This window comes from Chelon labrosus (assembly GCF_963514085.1).
Source record: "Chelon labrosus genome assembly, chromosome: 18".
Classification (NCBI taxonomy): Eukaryota; Metazoa; Chordata; class Actinopteri; order Mugiliformes; family Mugilidae; genus Chelon; species Chelon labrosus.
In genome coordinates, this window is record NC_140351.1 from 19,965,896 (window position 1) to 19,989,357 (window position 23,462).

Sequence of the window (23,462 nt, forward strand, 5' to 3'; positions counted from 1 at the left end):
CTACTTAAAACTTCAGTTTTATTAATGTTTCTTGGACAAAGCAACTGCCTAGGCTTAGCACATTGTAGGTCTATCCTAATGTCTTCAGGCAATGCATTTTAAAAAGGACATGAATATCAGTTCACTCCTCACCAGGAGCATGTATGACGTCTTCTGTAGCTGTGGACGGAGCTCTACTAAGCTTGACCCTGATCAGTTTGGGCTTCAAACAAATACCGGCACTGCAAAGTGGAAATGTGGTATTTAAAGACAGTGGGAGGTAATGAAAGATGCAACTAAAAAATTGGGAAGTATTTTGGAACTACTGTGTTCTTGCTCTTCTACAGAACAAGAAGAGACACTTTGAGCTATTCTTATACAATGAACAAGGTCTTAAAGTGTAGACAGCTTTAGTTTAAGGCTGCTGGAGGAAAATGTTAGGGATTATAGTACACAACTGCACTTCTTTTTCCCGTTAATAAATAAAAATGGATAAATCACTTAAACATTTAAGTGTGACAAATGTGCAAAAAAAAAAAAAAGAAAGGGGGCAAACTTCTAGTGAATTTGTGCTTGTGTTTTTTGAGTTGTTCCTTATGGTCGATGTTATATACTTCTCGTCAGTGATAGGGTCATTTCTCAAGTGCCATCACATAGTTTGTTCAGCAGAGCGCGCTCCTGCCCCAGTGTTTGACAGTGCTCTCAGCTTTCTGCGCAGCACATATAGCGGAGTACATGCCACAGCTGAACAGATGGCGGTGTGGACTCAAGCGGCGCCTTCACAATAAACCGAAGCAGAACTTGAAAGACAATTTTCGCTCCTAAAAAGTGGTATCACCCCCCCCAAAAATCCAAACTAACATCAGCTCTACTTCAAGACAAAGCAAGAAAATCAAACTTGGGATATTTTATATAACAACAGTTTAATACAGAAGATGTATTTTTTCCCCAAATCAAAAAATAAAATAAAAATGACCCTTAACTCACAATGCTACTAAGTGGAGATCTGATATGTCGACCACTGTGGGAATGAACATGAACACAACAAACAGGATGTATGTTACAGAAGAAGGCCGTGGCGCTAAGGTTTAAGTAGTCAGTAGCCGCCATGCTAGTGAGTTCTTAACAGCTTCTCTGTTGCATCCTTCAGATTGTAAAACCACAGGAACAATTTGGTAAAGGCCTCAGTGAGGGACGATTTGTCACCACAATACAAAGGATTTCCATGAAAACACGTCAAGTTTTTGAGTTTTTACTTCCGATTCTCCGTATAGGCCCATTTTATACACGGTCCCCAAAAGCGCAAAATACATTTATACAGCGTTTTGTTTTCTGTCCTCTCACGTTTTTTTTTGTTTTTCCTCTCCATCAGAAAGTGTACATAGACAAAAGGCATCGTTCACATGGAAAGTGGATTATTTGGAAGAGTAATTTTTTTTTTACAGTGTTATTTTCGAGTTATCTGAAATGCAGTGTCAAAAAAGCAATACTATATGAGAAAATACGACAAATGAAATACACAGAGTTGTCTGAAGTCTACCACCATGCATGTGGCAGATTAACACAGATTGCGAGGGACCGAAGCTGTTAAAACATTTTTGGTTAGTCTTCCATTCGCAACAACCTTTAAGGAAAATAAATTCTTGATGACTTATAAGGAACTAGATTTAAAAAAAAAAGAAAAAAAAAAAAAAGAAAAAAAAAGCAGCCTTCTGTTTCAAAATCACTTTACGCTTTTGCTCATTGCCCTGCAAATATTCTTCCACGATTGTTACATATTATATGAATCCAATGCTTCAGCTCATCCTTTACAATTCATGACAACATCTCTGATTATCTTACAGCTGGATTTTGAACTGTCCAAATCCCCAACTTTTAAAGAAATAACTAAATTTGTGTTTAGTTTGCCTTCTGGCGTTCAGGAGCTAATGTGGAGCAGCAACAGACAGAACCCAGCAGTTATGGTGATAATCAGCAGAGAGCAATCGATCTACTGCCATAAAGTGTTCATTTATTTCAACTTGTTCCCCTATCCTCCTTGTCCTCATCCACTCCCATTCACAGATCTAATAGTCACTTGAGTTGCCAAATAATCACCATTATTTCTTAAAATATAACCAGTTCTAATAATGGGGTAATTAGTAGGGAGAATTCATTATCAAATACCAGTCAAGTGCAGAAATAATGAAGCACTGAGTACACAGGTTGAAGCAGAAACCATTCATTATTCACATGTACACAGCAAGGTCCCCACAAATGTAATTAGATTGTCAGCACTATGAATTTTCTATCACAGGTTATTACAGAGTTGAAGGAATGTCCCATATATTATGCTTCACAGTAGCAGGAACGAAAACTGTCATGCATCAAATAATTTCCCCCCGATCATGCTTTTAGAATGACTCAACTATTTTAGTTCTGTGAAAAGAAGCGGCCCCGGGCACGCAGCGGGAGACAACTTTATAAAACAGAGCACATCTTAAAGTCTTTCTTGTTTAACTTACTTGCAGCTCACGGATTACCTTGGAGCTTAGAGGTCAAGGGTATTATCGTCATTCGCGCTGGGAGGCAGGTTCTGTGGTCCTGACTGAGGCACACAGGCTTCCTGATGTCATCTGTTATCGCCCAACTCATCAGATGACCGCTTTTTAAATTTTTTTTTTTAAACAATACAAAGTAGAAAAACAACTTCTAAAAACCCAACACACGCATACGTGCACACAAACATCCAAATAAACGTTTGCTCCCATGTGATGAGAGTTAGGCTGGCGACGATCACTGAGGTTGAATGTAGGAAGGCAGTGCATGGAAAAGGCAAACTGGCATCAGGGATTTAAGTGGACCGGCTCTCTGAATGGGACTGGCTCAGGGGACCGTCCTGCTGACCGATTTGTATAGAGGGAGATAGTGTGTACGGAGGTGGGGCTTCGTTTACGCTAACGGAGTCTCCTCCGTTAGAAATGAGAGGAGTGTGATGGGAGGGGTGAGGGGCGTCAGCCTCATCGCCCTGTGCGCACTCGCTGTAGGGAGGAGGCTTCAGATCATCCTCTGAAAGGAGAGAAGAAGAAAAGTGCACCAGTTAAGTCAGCTGTTTGGGAAATGAAGAAAATCAAGTAAGCTTCAACGCTATGGCAGCAGGATTATTAAAAAATAAGCTCACAGTCTTGATTCCTGCCTATATCCAATGTCCTAGTTAAAAGGTCACAAGGAGATCCAGTGCATTAAAACAAACGCTCCCAATTTACATCTAAGCCGCGTCACTAAGTAACAATCGTGAGTTATTCTACAATGTTAAACTGTGTATTGATGTACACTAGGGTCCATATAGTTTAATATAACACAATGTAATTTTAGTTGTTCACCAAAACACACTCCCTTGCCAGTTCATTAGGTACACGTCTGAAAACGAATGCATTCTAATACAACATATCCTGAATGTTCATGAAGGTTATGGTATCAACATTTGTTTCAAGCAAAACAGAGATATTGATTCAGCTGTGTTTTCATTTTGGAGGATATGGTTTGTAGTACTATTTAATTGCATTGTACCGACACACGTTTCTATTATTTTGACAACCCCATCTTAGTCAGTGGGCAAGGTTAAATAACAGAAACATTTTAAATGCAATTCGGTTTAAGAGCACCACAAACTACATCCTCCAAAATGATCATATAGTTGAATTACCACCTCTCTGATGCTGTTTCAACAGAAAATGAGCATATTAACATTCACTAAGATTTAGTGCAGGACTGTTATACAAGAATGTATTCATTTTGGCTAGTGTTCTTAATGTTTTAGCAAGTGAGTTTATATGTAACTGTCCAGTTAAAACTTAGAGTAGATCCAGTGCATTAAGACAGATAAAAGCAGTTTACCTCTAAGCTGTGATAATGATTAACTGTGAACTGATGCACACTTTTTGTTATTTTATCCAATTTAAAAATATATTCAAGTTACAGTTATATAATGAATATGGACTCAAATGCAGACTCTCAGCTTATATTTAAGGGTAATCTCATCCACATTGGAGGAAAGTTCTTGAAAAGACAACCATTTTTGGATAAAGCTGTCTATTTTCAAGGGTTTAAAGTAAGCTAATTTTTAACACTTTATTGAGGATCGTCTGAAATCAATGGAAACCATGCACATCAACAAATAGTGGAGAACCTTTTCCTAAACATTTCATACAATTTGGATGTGAATATCTTAAACCCTTAAAGCACATATTCATTGGTGAAACATAAAAACACAAAAACTGTGACAGTGTCTAACAGGATATGAACCTAACTCTATCTGCATATCTATAGTGCAGTGAAATAATAACTTTTTTAAAACAACCACAATACATCTCAATTATGGAAACACAGAGAAGGTGAGAAGAACAGATAAACGTATCGAATCCAAACATCTGGAGAGAAGTGAATTCACTTGAATCCTTTTGGTCGATCTCTCCAAAACAGTTTGCGGAACTTCTTTGGTTTTAGCATACTTTCTCATCACTTCTCATTTGTTTAGTTTTACCAGCCATAGCGTTTTTAACTGTCACTAAAATGCACAGAATTTGTTTTTATCTATAAATTAAATTGAGCCACTGTGAACATACAGTAAACAAAGGGTTAAGAAATGCTGTATAGGTACAAGATGTCCCTGTAGTGCTTATTATATCTTCATGTTATGTGTGTGTGTGTGTGTGTATGTATACTTCTTTTGCAAAATTAAAATTTCATTGAGCCCTGAAAGCCCCTGCAGTATGTGTGTTAGGAAAAAATATCAGATGGAAGGAGTGACATAGCGTAATCACATTAGAGCTGAAATGTCATCATTTCCAACCTCTGTAACCACATCCTGCTGTCACACTCAACTAGCACTTCAGACCGAACGAGATCCTATTTTCAACAGAGGCCTGTTTGAAACCTGAAACAAAGATTTACCAAGCGCAGAGGTTTGCTTGTGCGCTTCTTAATGAACTCACACGACCATATTAAGAAAAACACAGGTCATGTCGAATACACACATGGTTGAGAATACTCAGAGCAGTATTTAGAGGAGATTTAAACATGAACGTAAAGAAGGAAGATCATCGAAGTGATTAGGGGTAGAAATAAAATGAGTCAAAAATGAAATGAATAGGACTGGCGTGATGCAAATATGGAATAAAAATACTCAGCATGTGGGAACGATGTGACGGCTCTCAAACCACAAGTAGTGAGCTCAGAATATGAGCCTCTCAGTGATGGGAGATTATGGTTAGGCAGCTACAAACAGAATGAGTTACCTCTAGACGTAAGTGACCCACAAGGAAAAGAAACGCTGGAATACAAAGAAGTCAGCGGTTTCGTTATTATTGCTATTATAGTTACTGTATGTACTTTATAAAGTACAAAGTACTGTGTGTGCGTGCATTCAAGCTTGCCAACTAATTTTACTAAGAAGACACTCAAGGTTTAACCATATATGTATTTGTCGAGAAGCGTTTGGCACACAACATTAAGTGTGATATTTCCTCGGTTCAGTACGCCCTGTGAGACAAACAGTTACAGTCAAACTATGATGATATAGTTGCATTCCAGGGACACCAGCTGTTGTCCACTAGTTGTAGCATGCTAGCAAGTTTAACTTTGAAAGCTGGGCAGCCACAGTGGGAGTTGTATTAAACATGCACTACAATGTACGACTTATTAACCCACACTACACAGAGTTTGAGTTTTAACCAGCAACAATCTTCAACTCCTGACTTCACAGGAAGGCTGGTACAACATGTGTGAAGCAACCGGCCATCATACGGAGCTCACATTTAAGCGAAGACCCAGCCCCCGGACATTTTTGTGAAATTTTAAAGTGACAATGGCAGAAGATGGCTGTGTGTTGACGAAAACATTGAGAAAGGCAGGATTACTCTGTGCGATTATGAAATCTGAAATTGCACTGCTGGCTTTAATGGTTGCCTTGAAGTTTTTTTGTTTTATTTTATATTTTATAAAGGCTTTTTCAACTGACTGTATCCAGAATTTATTGGAATTTACTAAACTATGGCCAATAAGGTTTAATAAATTAAACATTTTTCTTTAGTCTAGCACAGTAAACCTGATTTGCCTACAGCAGCTACGTGTATAGGCCCCAAAGCCATTCTAAAGCTTGTGTCTCCTCAGACACGTAAGAACGCCGCAAGAACTGCGAGGGGTCAGTTCAGGCTTCTGTTTTTTTTCCTGCAAATTTCTGATGCAGTAGATATTTTGCAGAGTGAATTCAACAAGAAATACTTCTCCTTTTCAGTTACACATGTCTGTTGAAGCCACTTCCACTGCACAGCTTCTGCTTTCAGTGACCTCCGCTCTGATTCACAGTGAATAAAAACTATGTTTACACAGAGACGGGAGAGAATATTCAGTCATGAAACAAAGCGGACTTTCCCACCATCGCTTGTAACACGATGTGAAAGAATCGATGTAAATGTAGTTACTGTGGGGAACATAATTAAAGCTAACCCATCTTGGGCATATTTGAGGTATCGATTTGAATGCTGCGGTGGTGCTGTGGACCGGCGTAATCTGACACTGAACTATTAAGTCTATCGGCATACGTATCCAAAGGGGGACTGCAGTTAAGCCCTTGCACCATTCGAATATCCAGCTTTACTTATTGGGTGCTGTGAAGCGGGAAGGAAGTGCCTTTCATACATGCTACTGAGAGAAAATGTGAGTGGACAGAGCCAAGAGCTGTAACCTACAGGAAGAAGCAGAAGGGAAATTCATAATAATGATGATGCAAGCTTCCTGGAATCAGCTTGATGAAAGAGAAAGCTAAGTGCATGAAATGTTACAGAACGTATGCTAATGCTACCTCCAGAGACTGCCTCGTATGGTGGCGGCATGTCCAGCTGGGAGAAGGACGGGGCCGGTGGCAGGACTGTGGAGGGCTCCTCTATTGACAGGTCATCCTGGACGCCATACCAACTAGGCCAGATGGAGGTTTGCTAAAAGAGGAAGGAAATACACACAGAGAGTTAATGATACACAAAGAAACAGAAGCACATAAATATACAGAGACATAAACTTCTGCACATCTGTGCACGAAGACTATTCGCTAAAGCCAACAGCCCAAACGTCAACACTATTAGGGGTTCTAACTGTGCTGATTTTTATGTACATATCACTGAAGATGACAGCACCCCTGGGTACAATAATGTTGAAGAACCCCTTAAACACTTTGCTTCGGGGCAAGACTGATAAGAACGGGTCCACAAACACTCAAGAACAAACACCACAAAGCAAACAGCAAGACCATACTCTCAAAGAATAATGAGGCAGGTGTCACATTAAGGGCTTCCCCTCATATACGTCTATGTTTTCCAACATGGAGACGACCAGCATGAACCGTTTTCACCCCGAACCTGCTGAGCCACTCTATCCCTCTATAAATTCGTTTACACAAAACGCTGGGGCAACAGCGTCTGGCAGTTCTTCACAAAAATATGAAGGCAGATGTTATTTACATTACATTAGGACGTGACTCTTGCAGTCTTACCAGGAATTAATTCTGAGAACTGAGAGATGGAAAACGCTGAAGTTTTAAACAAAGCTTCTTTTCTAAAGGATCATTTTGTTGGCTGGGAGAATACCACCTACAGAAAGACAAGAAGGCTCAAAAAAATGACAACGTGTCGTTCATTTTTATCAGCAGATCGAGCAAGGGAGTTGTTACCCGTCTTGACAACATACAGGGATTTTTTATCTCCCTCACCCCCTTTAAACAAGCTCTCAGGCTCCTATAAACTCAATTAGAGCTCTAGTTGTAACAGTTACATACCGGAGAGAGAGAACATATCACGACAGAATGAATTAAAACACCAGGTGGATGTCTTAATTAATTCCAAACGACTATACTATTGTTGTGGGTGTGATGGGAAACGATGAGGAATGATGCAGCACAGACAAGTCGGGATGAGTTCAAGGTAACTGCCACACAAATCACCAAGACTAGACTTTAATAATACATAAGTATCAAATTGGATCCTTGTATCAGTGCCACAGTAACCACCACCTAAAACTTACAAAACACTGTTTATGAATAATTAAACCGACTAAGATAAATCCTTGTAATCTATAAACTATTAATCACTTCCCTCTCTCTCCAGGGATTTTTGTCATAGCTATAGTGGTAGCAGTGAATAAGACTGTCTAAGAGGTTTAGTGATACTACATCATTTAGGCCCAGGACCTGAGTCGACTTCTCCAGAAAACTTTCAGGGTACCAGGTTATGGATGGCCACGGGGCCTCCCTGCTGCACATTCCATTAAAATCTAAACAGGGAACATTATACACTCGAGACAGTAGACGGAACAGGGGGGAAAAGGAAAAGACAAAGAGGAGCAGAAAAAAAAAAACGGAAAAGGGGAACAGAGAAATTTAGAAAACAAAAAAAATTTAGATTAAGAGCAAAAAGAGAAAGATGAGTTCAAGGAGGTAAGAGGGTTTCCGAGTCGATAAGCGGACTAGCCAGCACGCATACGTCTGTAAGGCCGGACCTTGTGTTCTCTCAAATTAGACAAACAGTTCAGATAGCACAACCAGTCTCGGGGAAACCCAAGGCCAAAAACCCAGGCATATCTCAGTTTCAACAGCATCATTTTTTGACAAATGGGGCATTTCCTGTTTCACAAGTATTCCAAACAATGCTAAAAATATCATTTTCTCTGCCTCTTACATGTGTGTGAGAAACTAAGAAAAATAACTGAAAACTGGCAAAAGGGGAATTGACTGCCTTAATTTTTCGGTACAGATTTGTATTTAAACGATTTACAACCACAAAAATGTGGTATTGTTGCAGCATCTTTGGAAATAACTACAAGGGAGTGGATGGCGTGGGCAGGGGTTGGAAATAATTCAGAGAAAACGTGTTTTATATAATTCATTGGAAAGGTTTTGAATCATGGAGATTGCTTCCAGGTGTTTTCAGAGAGGCAGTAAAGCTGAAAGGACCAGGGGAAAGCACAAATACGATGTCTAAACCTGCGGTGCAGCCCACAGAAAAGACTCCATTAAGCCAACGTTAGAGAAAGACATTAATAATCAAAAAAATACAGCAGAAAACATTACAGCCAGTTTCAAGATGAATATTGCCTGAACAAAACTACAAATGCCAAACCAGAAGTTTCCCATGAAGGTCATAACGGCAATGAAAGCAGCCCTAACAATCCACATAAAGTATTAATAATCCCAAGAATATTAAATATTGCTAGACACTTAATTCTTGTTTTTCCTCATATCTTTTTATTTACATGTTGGGTAAACAAAAAAAAGAAAAAGATGACTGAGAATGGGACCTTGAAAGGAGCCCACTCATGCCTTGGTGCCTGCGTTTCTTTTCCGACAATATTTGCACAAAAAAAACGGGTAAGGTTGAAATTTTTCACAAAACGGTGTGCACACACGGGCCGCTGCGACCTGCACAACCAGCCCTCTGACAAACAAACTTAACAGAAAAATGGCAGAGGAACGAGCAAACCAAGAACGTGAGCATATTCGCGCAACAGCCGCAAACTCTCTCTGCACATCCCTAAAAGTGAAACGTAGCCCATCAAAGTAAAAAGTGACTGCCTGGAAACCGCATGCCTTTTTAGAGAGAGAGAGCGCAAACAACTCCCCTGCAAAAATGTAACACCACCGTGACCTTATTTTACCACCTCTTACTCGCTCTTCTTGCTCAAGTGTACCATGCCCAGGCCTACGCAAAGAGATTCTCTTCATTAAAAAAGCCCTTGAACTTGTGCTTACTTGGGCCCGAAGCGAACAGAGGTGCAAAAACACTTCGGCAGTTGGCAGCTGGATTATGAATTTACAAAACAGGACATGTTTGCGTGTAAGTGGGGGCCCGCACTTACACTCTGTCTCTCACACGTCTGATGAAGGTAGGCCCTTCCTCCAACGATGACTATCTGAGCATTGCGTGGGTTGCTCAGGTATGCCGCCAGCTGCCTCTGTCTTGACCGGTACCAGCAAACATAGAAGAATATCTTTATGATGATGAATATGATAACGACTCTGGAAAAGAGAAAGAGATTGTGGGCGGGTGAGGAAGAGCTGAGCAAAGTTTTAAACTTCAATTATAATTAAAAAACATTAAACAAATGCAACTATAAAACTATGTAAGTTGTACTCACATGTACCAGTACAGCTCCATTTTAATGAGATGTCAGTCACTGAGAAGGGAGTCTCATAGCGGATTCCAGGACAAAAGCACAACTTTTCCTAGAAAATATTAACAACTGTAATCACTTTAAGCCACATTCGTTATATTTTGGGATTTAAATGTATCATTAAAGGTAATAATTCAACTTACATTTACCTATGAAAGCTAGAAGCTTAGAGCACCTCGCCACTAAAGCTAGGTTAAACACTCTCTGTAACTTAAAACAGATGGTAGGTTTAGCTCAACAGCTCCTCCGCTAAATTAGCTTCCCATTTTAGCTAAAGCAAACAAAAGAGCAAGAAGGTGGACTCACTTTACACAGACCACCCGGCCTTGAGAGTTAGCTGGCAAGGTGAGCCATTTCCCTCGACGTTTCGGGGATGTGGTGTGCGGTGAGTGGAGCTCCAGGAACCAGGGGAGGCTACAGCTAGTTTAGCTAGGCTGCCTACCGTGTAGCAGGCCACAACAAAAACAACAACAACAACAGCCGTCACCTTATTTACCCCGGCCGCGGACAAAACAACCACTGAGGCTGAGCTGCTTTACGAGCAGACCTTATTGGCGTTGTATGCAGTGTCATTAGCTAGTTATTCGACAGGCTAACCGTAAGCTTAACACTGAGGAAACAACTGAACTAGTCCTACAGAGTTTTAGCCAGCGCTGACTGACTTAGCTCATCACAGGGCTGCCTTGGGTTTCACAGTGGGCGGTGTTCACGGGACTGCCGCTTTAGTGTTTCCCGTAAACTGCTCAGCTCCCCCTCAGCTCAGCCGCAGTTATTCCAATTAATCGGTTAATGTTTCCGTTCAGGGGATGTTGGGGCTGTCGGGTCGAAGTGGCGCTTTGATAATCTAATCGATGTTCAGGTCCAAGCAGCACAGGGCTACTTAGTGTAGCCGTAGCATAATGGGAACCAGATCTCAAGTAGTTTTTTTTTTTTTTTTTTTAACAAATTACCGAAGAGTGTAGACTGTAACCCCCACATTAAACATAAAGCAAACAAGCACACTTGTAAAATAATTAAAATAAAGCAAAACGTCAGCAGCAGCGTTGACAAACGCACAAAAGGCAATACAAAGTGGTATTTCTAGGATGACAGTGATCCATTGAAGGGCCGTCATGAATTCAAATATTTCCGAGGGTCCTGGAAGGCAGCACACGTCCCACGGACAGAAGTCTAAAATGTAACCACGTAACATATTTTAAAAACCATAATTTACCTATATCTTGATATAAATAGCCAAATATAAGACATGTAAACCTCAAGAAGTACAATTATCCCTAAATAAACTCTGTTCATTCTTAAAAGTGATGTATTAAATCTAATCTTGGTCTTTTCTATTAAACCTACACGATTCATTGAAATAAATGCATGTGAGGCAAAATAAGATTGAAAAAGAAGGCATGCCAAAATTATTCCAATCTCAATTCTCTGCCTCCATCTTGTGGTCAATGTTTCATAATGCAATCTGCAATTTGTAAAAGGTTACCAAATGCAGAATTATGTCTTGACATACATAGCTTTTGAGAGTAAAAGTTACGCTAAAATTCTGCAGGAGTGCAAATGACATCTCATTTAACTGTCAGAAAAAAAGACGACACTGATGCTTTTTTTTGCTCTCTCTCTGTTCCTGCAAAAAGTATAATTTATTACCATTTTAAAATTGTGGTCAAACAAACGCCAACAAATTAAACCAAACCACATGTATATGATTTAGAAATCAGTGGTACACAAGAGTCAAACTAGCTTGTCAGTATGTGTGCTTTTTAAGGCTCTTCACAATATGCTGACCAGTACAGTGGTGGACAAAGTTTAACTCAACCATAATTGTTTATGTTTAACATAACAGCTTTTAATAGTAAATTAAAGTGAAGCTGACATCGTCTGATTTTCGGATTTTTGTCCACAAACACACACCTACTTTACAGAGACACAGATTCATATTTTCATAACGCTGTTGCCCGTCTTTATCTGTTGTCTTCCACAATGATGCTCCGTCTGGGGTACGTCTCTATGTCCACAAATATGTAACGAAACTCATATTTCCCAGTGTCAGGATTCTGTAAAATGACAACAAGGAAAATGCATGATAATAAGAAAACATTTTGTTATTAACCCTCTGTACAACAAGCCCATACCATTACAAATTAAGAACAGCTTTTAGCATATAATATATAAATCTGCAGAATTGGGATAGAACAGAACCAATTTTCTGGGCTTTTAGTATGCCACATCAACTTCATAAGCAGCATCTAGATTGGACTAATACCAACCTCTTTTGATTCTGTATGTACAGTTCCTTTAAGGCCTGGTTCTGAGCCTTCAATGTAAAACCTGAGTCTCATGTGCTTCAGTCCGTCCTTCAGGTACTCCAGATGACTAGGGTGGCAACACACAAACAAACATTAAAACACTATAATACCTCATCATTACTGCCACACAGCTTAAAGCTCAAATGCAGAAGATAGCATGGGTTTCTTTGTTGTTTTTAATATATTAAAACTTCAGGGGTTGTATTAAAGAGTATGCAAATCCCACCTGACTTGCTGTCTTCTTCCTCTACGTGTTGTCTCTCCATAACACTTGATTGGCTCTCCAAATGCACCGATCACCTGCATGTTCAAGCATTACCTTTGTGACACTTGAACTGCATTAAACTGAACTGTCAGACGAACAGGTACCCACATAACAGGCAAAACAGATAATTCTCATCAGGTTATCCTGATATGTTTGGTTTTAGCAGTCTACAGTCTCACACTTACCTCTGGGTGCGCCTTGACTTTGTCGAAGGCTTTTCCATAGACTTTATTTGGACTTGAGGAAGAAAACAGCTCCTGGAACACCACATATAACAGCCCACCTATAATACATACACATACACAGCAGGATAGATTAGTACCAATATTTTTCAACTGAAAAGAAAAGATGGCACGGCAAGGCTTGAAATCTTGAGGTTGGATTCACCTGTCACTCCCAGCCCGATAAGTACAACTATCAGGTAGGTGAAGTCTCTGCCAGCATTTTTCACTGGAAGACATGAAGATGACAGTCAACTGTTAACAGTTGGGTATATTATTATAAGATAAATGGCCAAAAATGTGTTCATAAATCTCACAAATACAAACAGGTGACATACAGTATGTAGTATATACACCGGTCAGGCATAACATTATGTCCTAATATTGTGTAGGTCTCCCTTGTGCCTCCAAAACAGTTGTGACTCATCAGAGAATGGACATGGGCCTTCTGAGGGTGTCCTGTGGTGTCTGGCAACAGAATGTTGTTAGTGGGGGCCTTTGGGTCCTATGGGTTGAGGGGAGGGGCCTCTGTGGATCGTCCCACAGATACTTGATCAGTTTGGGATCTAGTGAATTTGGAGGCCAGGTCAACACCTTGTGCTGTTCTTCATGTTTTTCTGAGTTGTTCCTAAACTGTTTTTGTGTGTGTGTCTGTGTCAGGCTGCATCCTGCTGGGGATGGCTGCTGCCATCAAGGAGTGTCATTGCTATGGGGTGGGGGTGTCTGGTCTGGTCTAGGTGGGTGCTACATGTAACTACCACATGAATGCCAGGTCCAAAAGTTTCCCAGCAGAACATTGAATTGTCACAAGATGGTCAATGATATTAACTTCTCCTGTTAGTGGTTTTAATGTTGTGGCTGATCAGTGTATATTGGATTGGAAAACTACTGCTATTTTAAATGTTATGGCTCAGTGTGCACATGTAAATTTTAAATGTACTATAGTATGTGACAGTGCAGCCAGTGCAGCTTATTGTGCAGTTCAGCCCCCTGACAGCAGAGTCCAGATTATGAACGACTGAAATCATTTGCATGTCTTTGCCTTGTTTACCTTTTTGTGCAGCTGAAGGCTTTGGACTCCCGCTTTGATACCTGGAAATCGACCTGTCTCTCTCTTCGGGGCTGCTTTTATTTCTTGCTGTGGAGTCTAGAGAAATACACCGCCGCCTCTGAGCTTGAACCAAGCAGCTGAGTACAGGTGAAGGAACCCCATTTGCCCCGTGGAAGGTCAGTCTGGATATTGTTGACACGTTCCTGTGTGTGTGGACGAGCAGGCTGATTTGTGTCAGTTTGCACGTCTGCACGGAGAGCCGCGTCGCTGTGTGTTGTAGGTTTCGGTGCAGGGCTTTAAAAAGCTGCGTGTAAGCCATGGGTATTGCTAGCAAATGAGCTAGTTTGTTCTTATGAAACTCACTTATTATACGACATAAACCCACAACCTCATACACTAACCTGCTCTAACACACTTTCCTGCAGGGCACTCTGTGTCAAAAGTCGTTTCCGGCTCAGGCGCACACATTTGTCGTCACTGACCGTTAAAGCGCCACACAAACGTTATAGTCAAATATAGTCTCAAACCAATGTCTCAAATATTAATGTTTGTATGATATGAATCCTTATTAAGCGTTAGTCAGCGTGTTTTCTATTTTTTATATTATATTATTACATTAATACTAAATAAAAAAGAATTAAAGACGTCGCTTTTGATTGACGTCAATTTCAGAGAAGCGTAGTTTTACAGCTTTATTAACAGTTGCAACATTAAAAATGTGTTATTTTATTTTATTAGCATTTGTAAAACAACAAAATGGACCATAGGTAGGAATAAATAAATAGTATGTAAGGCCAAAGTGGAAACAAGCAGTGACAAGATTTTAAATTTATTTAAAACTGTAACTTTCCACGTTGCTGAAGAAAAAAACAACTAGACTATGTCTTACACACAACAATGTCATTGGAGAAATAGGGCCTACTGTTTATAGCTGTTTTATGTAAAGCACTTACATACACTTGCAAAACATTTATGCACTTTAGATGTTTAAATACAATCAGGCTTGCTTGAGTTACCACTCATCCAAGTGCCTTCCTTAGTTCTAAATGACCGGTGGAGAGATTAGGTTTTTATCTGGGGAGAGATGTTAAAGTAATTTTGTCATAAGTGGTATCTCAGTCCATCTTTTTCCAGTTTTGCATGGATGGCTCCTTTCTTCATTGCTCTGTCAGTCCCAGCCAAGCCTCACAGAACCCTGATCTCAGAATCATGGAGTCACAAAGACACTTAGAGGGCCTAAATTTACAGAAAGACAGCGTCAAGTTCTCTGCACATCTGGAAATACATTTAAAGTGTCAGGTGTAAAATAAAAAAACAAGGTTAAAAAGCAATTTTAGCTGATCATTTCTGAGCTTTTCACAGAGATTGCATTAAAATAACAGGGCTGATTGGGCCCTAGGTTCACTATGTATGTATACAGAAGCACCTTTAGGAGATTTTTTATTTTAATTTTTTTTCTGGCTGCACTTTGTATGGTGCTAATTGAAATAAATAAATAAATAAAAAGTATAATGGTATTATTTTGCAGAGCATGATTATTTATTTGTTTGGTCTGAAATAACATGGGAGTACTGTATTCTTCATTTGGTATAAAAAAATAAAATAAAATCCAGTGAGTGAATGTATTTGTTTAATATAGATTTGTTTCAAGTTAAAATTCACAAATTTAAAGAAAAAAATAATTATGATCCTAGAGAAAACGTTATGCTCACAGAATAAGTCATCACAATAAGGTCCGTAAACATTAGTTTATTGAAAACATACGGTCCAGCATTTTTAACGTGTTATCAAATAAATATGGATTAAAAAATACATCACAATGCAATTAGTTTTGACAAGGATTAAGACAGAAAAAAAAAAATCAAATAAGAATCAGCTCAGTGAAAGTGGGAATAAATAAAGGTTAGTTAAAAGGCCAGTAGAATCGTGTATGCACCCATATATAAAGTTTAATATCTCTTTATTTGATACATCCTGTTCTCTCATCTTTTTGACACATCTTCCAGTAACTGTTTTGATATAAAAAACAACCTGATACTCTACTGTAAAGAGACATCAAAATAGGAACTGTGTGAAATCAGCAGCTGAAATATGCATTTCCATATTTTGATGGTTACATGAGAATAAGTTTAAAAAAACCTGATTCAGTTTTTTTTTTCCTCCATGAACAACTTTACATTAAAGGTACTGTATTTTTCAAAAAACAAACTATAAGTCCTGTATCTGAAAGGATCACTGCTCCATTGCTTGTCAACAGCCTGGTGTGGAGCACAGGTTGGAGAAGATGCACCTCTGCAGTCCAATGCAAAGAAGAAAAACTAGATGCATACATCACAAACCTTTATTTTTTTAAATTTTTTTTTTGTTTCTTTTTTAAAGAATTGTCTCAACACAACACTCTACATCGGTAAAGTTGTTCAGGGCAACAGTTCACTCAAGATGCACATGGGAGAGAAACCTTATCTCCGAAAGCTGTCAAACTTGCAAGATGCAGAAGAATGATGCATCTGTCTGATGTATCTGCAGAGAAATGAAAACACTATTACTTTAAATCTGGGCCGTGCATGTTTCTCATGTGTTGCCTGGGCAGCTCATCTGGATCCAGCATTACTTTAAAGGGGATTTATTATGCTTTTCCTCGTTTTCTGTCAAGTATATAATATTACGATGGTGAAGTTTTCTATTAAACTTAGCCAAAGTTGAAAATAATGAGGTAAACATATGTAAAGTAACTCAAAAGCAGACTTCAGTTGTCACAGATTTCTTTACATCTGCTCTTAATACAACCTGTCCACAATATCTATCAATGGACTTCTTCGAAATGTATATACTTATTCCCGCAAAATAGTATATCTGAGTAGTATTATAAGCATTTAATATACTCTGGTAAACAAATAATCTCCATTATGTCACACAGTAAGCAGGTAAAAAGGCGCCTGGCTAGACAGAATACGAGTCTGGTAATTTTGGATTTTGTTATAGGGAATATTTCAACCAAAACTGATTAAAAAATACCTCCGCTTCCAACTTGATATAGCTCAATTCAATCAAAGCAATTTTGTTGTAAAAACTCCTCGTAGGAGTATTATCAGTTCCCAACGTAGAGACCCCAGACCAACTTTATGCCGCAAAGTTCCTGGGCCAATCAGAAGACAGTGAGATGTTAGGAAGGGGTGTGTTATAGAGCCCACTTGCAGGTCTCGAACTGTCCACCTAGGCATCACCTGACCACTTAAGCTCAACTCAAATTCCCCATCCTCAACCATTTTTTGAATTACCCGTGAGTTAGGCGGAGCCAGCCATTACCAAGATGGTGATGGCCACAGTCACCGCAATGAGCTTCAAAAAAGCTCTTCAGTAAAACCTGGAGGGTGGATGGAGGCGTCATCCATCTTTATATACAGTCCATGTACACAACAGGCTATATATTTCTATATTTCTCCACCAGAATAAAAAAATATAGAGCTGGGAAATGAGCATAATAGGTCCCCTTTAATTAGTGGCATAGCCACCTCCATCTGTAATCTGGCAGATGAGTGTATCACTTTTTTTTTTGTGTGTGTGTGTGTGTGTGTGTGTGTGTGTGTGTGTTTAATAGAGAGAGAATAGAGAGCGAGAGAAAGTGGATGAGTGTAGCTGTGCCAAACATATTTTGTTTCAAATAAGTGTTGGTAGAACTTGCGAAGCAGAGAGACAACACACAGAACAAGCCAGCACGATGTGAGTACAGAAAAGACAAATATTTTATTCAGTATTTGCAGGAATATATGTCTGTGTATGACTGTGCGTATATGAAAGGAAGACAGAGTGGAGAGCGTGGATATAAATAATACACACACAGAACACAGAAAAATAATGTACAGATAGATGGTAAATATCAGTAAAACTGACAGAGTTACAAACGTATAGTGTAATGTGCTGATGTCATTGTGCTCAGAGGTGCTGATCTCACTTTCCACATAATGCAGGTCGTTGAATTCTCTTATAAAACTAGCCTGCCAACGGTGAGGGTTATCAGAGAGCGAGGCCGCTCCTTCCCTGCTGCAGTATGTATGGGCTAAATCTCATCAGGGCAAACACAAAAAGTCAATTAACTTGTCTGTCAGATACCTTGATTACCTGGAATCATTTAAACTGTCTGGGACTGATGTTATCGTCCCACTTGGTGAAACAAATCCCTTTGGTTTGGGTCTGATCTTCCTCTGAAGCAACAACAAATAAGAGCAACATCTGAAAACGTTTGATTGTGAGGTGGGAATGGTGTGTGGTGACAGCCTGAGGACACACTAAATGGACAAACAAACTTCTGACTAAAACCCAGTAAAACAGAGGAAAAAAAAAAAAAAAAGATGAAGCTTCATTGTTATTTATTTTATAAAGCATCAGTAAAATCAGCCCTGAAAGATATCTTGAGTAACTGTAAAAACTGTCATCCTCTCAATTTGCCTCAGTACAAAACTCGGTTTTAATACAAAGATATTAAGCTCCTACAGTAAAAGAGAGTTAGAAGTCAAACAGACTTGAAGTAAATATTTTTTGCCAAAAAAAGCAAGTACTCTTTGTTAGAATAAAATTAAAAAAAAATGTGTGTCAAATAGTTAGTCGACATATTCAAAGGGAAGACAAAATTGGAAATCTATCTACGCTATGCTTTTTAATGACTTAGCTAAGCAACTACATGCAATGCAGTAAATTCAATTTAAAGATGCTTTTAAATAGACATCTTATAAACATGACTTATGTCTTAGGAGATGGGAGCTTTTAAGACTTTAATATTAGTATGTTAATGCTTTAATGGATATAGAAGAAGCATGCACAAGCCTTACAACTTTAATCGATGAATATAATTGTTATCCAAATGAAACTGCTTCTGGTTGCTTCAGTTAGGTTAGTAATTAGTCGAGTTTAACTCCAATTTTCACTCAAATAAATCGTTCTAAACTTGACAAACTGCAAGCACCTATAATTTGCTGTTAAAATCATAACATGTATGCGGCCAATTTGAAAAAATGCATGCTAAAAATGTTTGAGAAGATGCTTGATCACATTGTTATCAGAGTGAGGAGATGACAGATATGTCTCCTCATAACCTAAAGTTCAGTAATCATGTTCATTGTAAAGGTCCATTTCTTTACAGTGAGACAAAACATCTGCGCCCGACTACGTAGAGGACAGCGCTGACTGATTTTCAGAACCTTCCCGCTTCACAGCATGGAAGCATTGTACTTTCATCTAGTCCTTTGTGTTCATCTCTGCCCATGTATACACATTCAGTATCCTTTCGTCAAAGTGTCCCTTCATCATCATCATCATCATCATCATCAGCATCATGCTGGTGTAAATCTCCGCTCCGCTTTGTCATATGTCAATGACGCCCGTTCGTACTGATCCAGGATTGCACTATTCTCAAGAAGTCTACATGATGGAGACAATGCAACATAATGTAGAAAATAAGCAGACACACACACATATCAGGACAGCACAGTTTTCACACTAAGAGACAAAACAACGGGTAGCACTTTATGTGGCAAACTCCATTATATGCAGGCATGAAGCTGCAAGCGCAACCATGTGCAGCTTTGCATTTTGACTAAATTAAACATCCACAAAAATAGACTGAAAAGGAAACAGCACAATTCCATTGTAACTTTATATTGTGCATTTTGCAACTTCATGAGAGCAGTCATGGAGCATATACACATGAAATGTTACACACAGGCATAAATATGCTTTACAGTCACCTAAACAAAATACTACTACTGACACAAATCATGCAGGTCTACAGAAAACGTCTGTGTAAGTGAGTGATGGGTAAAGATTAATAAGATTACGTCTGTGCTTTCTTTAGTGTGTGCAAAACATTATTCAATCAAAATGTATGGGATTGTGTCTGCTTTCAACTTTTGTGCTTTTATGTGAACTTGACAAGTTTCTTTACATTTGCTGTAGGATTTGTAGAGGAGGAGTAGCGGTTAGAAATATTAACAGTTTGAACTGAAGATGATTGAAAAAGTCCATGCCGATGAATATCCACTGAGTGACACAATATGTATGTCTCCAAGGGAAGAGGACATACAGTAAACTTGAGCATCACAAAGACTTCAAACAAACTCACTGAGAAGGCAAGATGGCTGCAAGCAAGAAAGCCATCTTGGTGAAAATGAACAAAAAAAATTAAAAATAAATGAACACAAAAAAAATATATATATAAACCTGCACAAAAATCACAGAAAAGAAAATAGAGCTTACATAAAAGTATATACTGACAGGGCAAATGATGGCTACACGACAACATATAATAAGGATGTTGATTGTTGGATAAGGGTGCTTACCTTGAGATTGTCTCTTAGACCCTAGTTGTGTTGTACTCTGATTCATGTTTGCTCAAAGAGCCAATGAGGCAGAACCTGAAATGTCATGGCTCTTTCATTTAATATCAAACTCCTTTTTGCATAGAGAGGTCAGAATGTATAATGTGCTACATTATTAACAGCAATAAACTTCATTAGTGCTTTGATGGCCTTTGAGAGCCGTTGCATGCAGACTTGTAGAAAATTCATACAGCCAGGGAAGACTCTGGGAAGAGCACATAGAAAGTGCATGCAGGAAATGTTGCCTTTTCTTTTTCCAAAAAATGTACTATGATATCTTCAGATTTTTGTTACCGTTGCTTTTCAAGCAGTCAAGGTGCAAGTACACAGTCAAATAGTTGTTTTGTTTATAGAAAATCTTATTCATGCCAAAATGTTGGTCTACTCTACGTATAAGATAAGTCATTTTAGTATCACAGTTAGGAATAGAAAGGCATATTTTATAATAATTTGCATTCATGTCAAAGAAATTAGTCATTTCTACGAGGCACAGATTCAAGCCCTTTTGTTAACAGTCTAAACTGGACTATTACAGTATTAACGATAGCTAAAATGAGGTCTGTATTTGCTTTAAGATCTCTTACAAACCTCAAAGCACGAGAGAGTTTGTAATAGGTAATCTATAGACTGCTATTCCTGGAAAACTAACTGGGGGAGCTTGGCATGTTCAAGGGTGAGCATGCAAAAAGGGACATTTTTGTATATCAGAATTTAGCCCTTTGTGTTTTTTTTTTTAAATGGTAGAAAAAGGGGAAATAACAAGGATCAATGCAAAAATGAAGGTTATCGTAAGTATTAAACAAATAATGAGAGGAAGAAGAACAAAGCTAAAATAAGATGAACATAAAGATAAATGTAAATACCCCACACACATTTCAAACATCCCCATAGTTAACTCTAGGGTTGTAGTTCTTCCCTCATCAGAAATCTATGGATACTGACCGCTGTACTGCCTTTTCGTGGCGTGAAAGCCGATGGCTGGTGGTGGGAACTTCATCCAGGTCGTCGTCCAGGTCGCATCCATTGTCCGCTGCTTCTTGTGAGTAGCTGTGCTTCATGACCAAGATGCTCCTGCGGTTTCCCGTGGCCGGCAGCAAAGGCCGCACTGACATGGGCGGCTGCGGAAGGTCCGTGAGGAGAGTGGCGGCCGCTGCTTCACGGGCACTCAAGTTGCCACGGCTTCCTCGTCCACTGAGCGACAGCTGGGATATGTGTGCGGAGCCGGGGTTGGAGGAGGAGCCACAGTGGTGATCGTGGACGCAGCGTGAGGAGGCACGGCGAAGGGCGTGGTAGTTCTCAAAGTCTTCCGCAAGGTCAACTAAATCTGCCGAGGCCGCTGTGGGTGTGGCGGCACTCCGTAAAGTACACAGCTCGTAGTGAGGGGGCTCAAAAACCTCTTGGAACATGGTGGGGTCAAAGTCCTCACGCCGCAAGATGTACTTCTTACGTGGCTGCTTGATCTGGACAATGACAGAGACGATGAGGAGGATGAGGACAATGCAACAGGTGACACCAATTATGGTCCCGTTTGTGTTGTTCAGGTTGTCCAGGATGTTGGCTTTCCTCTTCTCTGTACAAACAGCAGAAGAGAAGAGAATTTACATGAGAATATGACCAATAAGACCCAAAAGATGTCTGGCAAGAGAACTATCAGGAAGTGACAACTGAACAAGGATTAGCAATTGTATTCCCAGTAGATAATAGGATGGATAAACCCTACTGTGATTATCCAGTCTTAGCTTAGAAACTTCCGGAATATCAAGTCTGATTTCAATTTCAAGTGCTTTCCAAAATTACAAGAGCAAAAGTTTATGAATTTGATTTTAATGCATTAGCATACTTGCCAAATACATTTCTACGTGCTGAAGTAATCTAGCTAACAAATTACACCGAAGCCTAGGGGAATTTCACATTATTTTATTTAGTGGGGTGGGGTAACAGGTTACGTTAGCAAAGCCGAAAAAGCACAGATATTTTTCTGCCAAGTGGAAGCGTCTTGGATGCTAGCTACTGTATGACAGTGTAAGCTAACGTTAGCGGCTCTGTCCTGCTCTGTCGGCATTACTAATTGCACCATTCACTTTGCCAAAGGTAGGTGTAACTAGCTTCCTACTTTAAGAGGTGCTAGCTTAGGTTAAGCTTCGATATCAATCAGAGTGCTTTCAATCAACTCATGAAACAACAAATTTAGCTTATTTAGCTAGCTGGCACCAGATAATAAATCCTGCCATCATGGGGGGTCACCCCAGCTGGCAAAATCAACTAGTGTATCCATCGCTTCCCACTCAACTTTTTGAATACACCATCCAGGTTCTTATACTACCATCAAATGTTGTGTTTAATGTGTTCACAATAAAAGTTCATATGAATGCCCCGCTCTTGGTGTATTCACAACCTTGTAACTGGAAATCTTCAATGCAATTAAAGTGGTTGACCTATCAGAAATTCAATTCAATTTTTTTTTTTATTCAATTGTATTTATATAGCGTCAATAACAATACAAATCGTCTCAAGACGCCTTACAAAAACCCGGCCTGAAACCCCCAGAGCGAGCTGAAGGCGACGGTGGCAATGGCGGCGGTTTATGGTAAGTTAATATAATGTAATTTCCTTTCATTATGCCTTGTGTTTCCTATGTAGTTACCTGCTTGCTTAACTGTTGGTCTCAGTGGTTTGTAGATGCTAACAGTTCCCTAGAAGCAGTTTTCTCGCAGCTAGCAACTTATGTCACTGCTTGAATATGAAAAATGCTATGTAATTATCTTATATGTCACAACCAAAAGGTTCCATTTGAAGACAATTTTGGATTATACATTATATATATTTAAGATAACTTTATCAGCTCAGTCATGCTCTGTTGCTGAACTTGTTATCCAAGTTAACATACAAAGCTAGGAGTAATTAACTCTAAACTGCAATGCATAAACAGTGCTCTTTCTTTATTTTCATGTCTTCTTTTGCCTGGGTTTACTTCATCTTGCATATAGAAATCAAATACATACTAAGTCAAGCTTTACAGAGTTTCTACCATAAGACAAGCCATCTTTACAGCTGGCTTTCTCTTATATTGAA

At 39.2% G+C, this 23,462-nt stretch overlaps 3 protein-coding genes across 3 annotated transcripts in view; all 3 read right to left on the reverse strand.

The window, feature by feature from the left end:
- Positions 1-883: 883 nt before the first annotated feature.
- LOC311503254 (uncharacterized protein) lies at positions 884-11,017 on the reverse strand. Its single transcript, XM_084565882.1, has 5 exons — positions 10,483-11,017; positions 10,141-10,228; positions 9,862-10,021; positions 6,821-6,953; positions 884-3,027 (listed from the first exon to the last, which is right to left on the reverse strand). Exons 2-5 carry the CDS (start codon positions 10,158-10,160, stop codon positions 2,813-2,815), a joined length of 528 nt encoding a protein of 175 aa, XP_084422008.1. The 5' UTR covers positions 10,161-10,228; positions 10,483-11,017; the 3' UTR covers positions 884-2,812.
- Positions 11,018-11,803: 786 nt separating this feature from the next.
- timm21 (translocase of inner mitochondrial membrane 21) lies at positions 11,804-14,493 on the reverse strand. The gene is made up of 6 exons (XM_084565600.1): positions 14,020-14,493; positions 13,135-13,197; positions 12,933-13,030; positions 12,709-12,782; positions 12,444-12,549; positions 11,804-12,230 (listed from the first exon to the last, which is right to left on the reverse strand). Exons 1-6 carry the CDS (start codon positions 14,336-14,338, stop codon positions 12,138-12,140), a joined length of 753 nt encoding a protein of 250 aa, XP_084421726.1. The 5' UTR covers positions 14,339-14,493; the 3' UTR covers positions 11,804-12,137.
- A 3,251-nt stretch (positions 14,494-17,744) lies between these two features.
- neto1l (neuropilin (NRP) and tolloid (TLL)-like 1, like) overlaps positions 17,745-23,462 on the reverse strand; it is a gene marked incomplete at its 5' end in the record, with an annotated part of 81,125 nt that continues 75,407 nt past the window's right edge. The window contains 3 exons of the mRNA XM_084566673.1: positions 17,745-19,434; positions 20,352-20,426; positions 21,333-21,960. Of these exons, the coding sequence (XP_084422799.1) occupies positions 20,366-20,426; positions 21,333-21,960 (689 nt within the window). The 3' untranslated portion in view covers positions 17,745-19,434; positions 20,352-20,365. The remainder of the gene's footprint in view (positions 19,435-20,351; positions 20,427-21,332; positions 21,961-23,462) is intronic.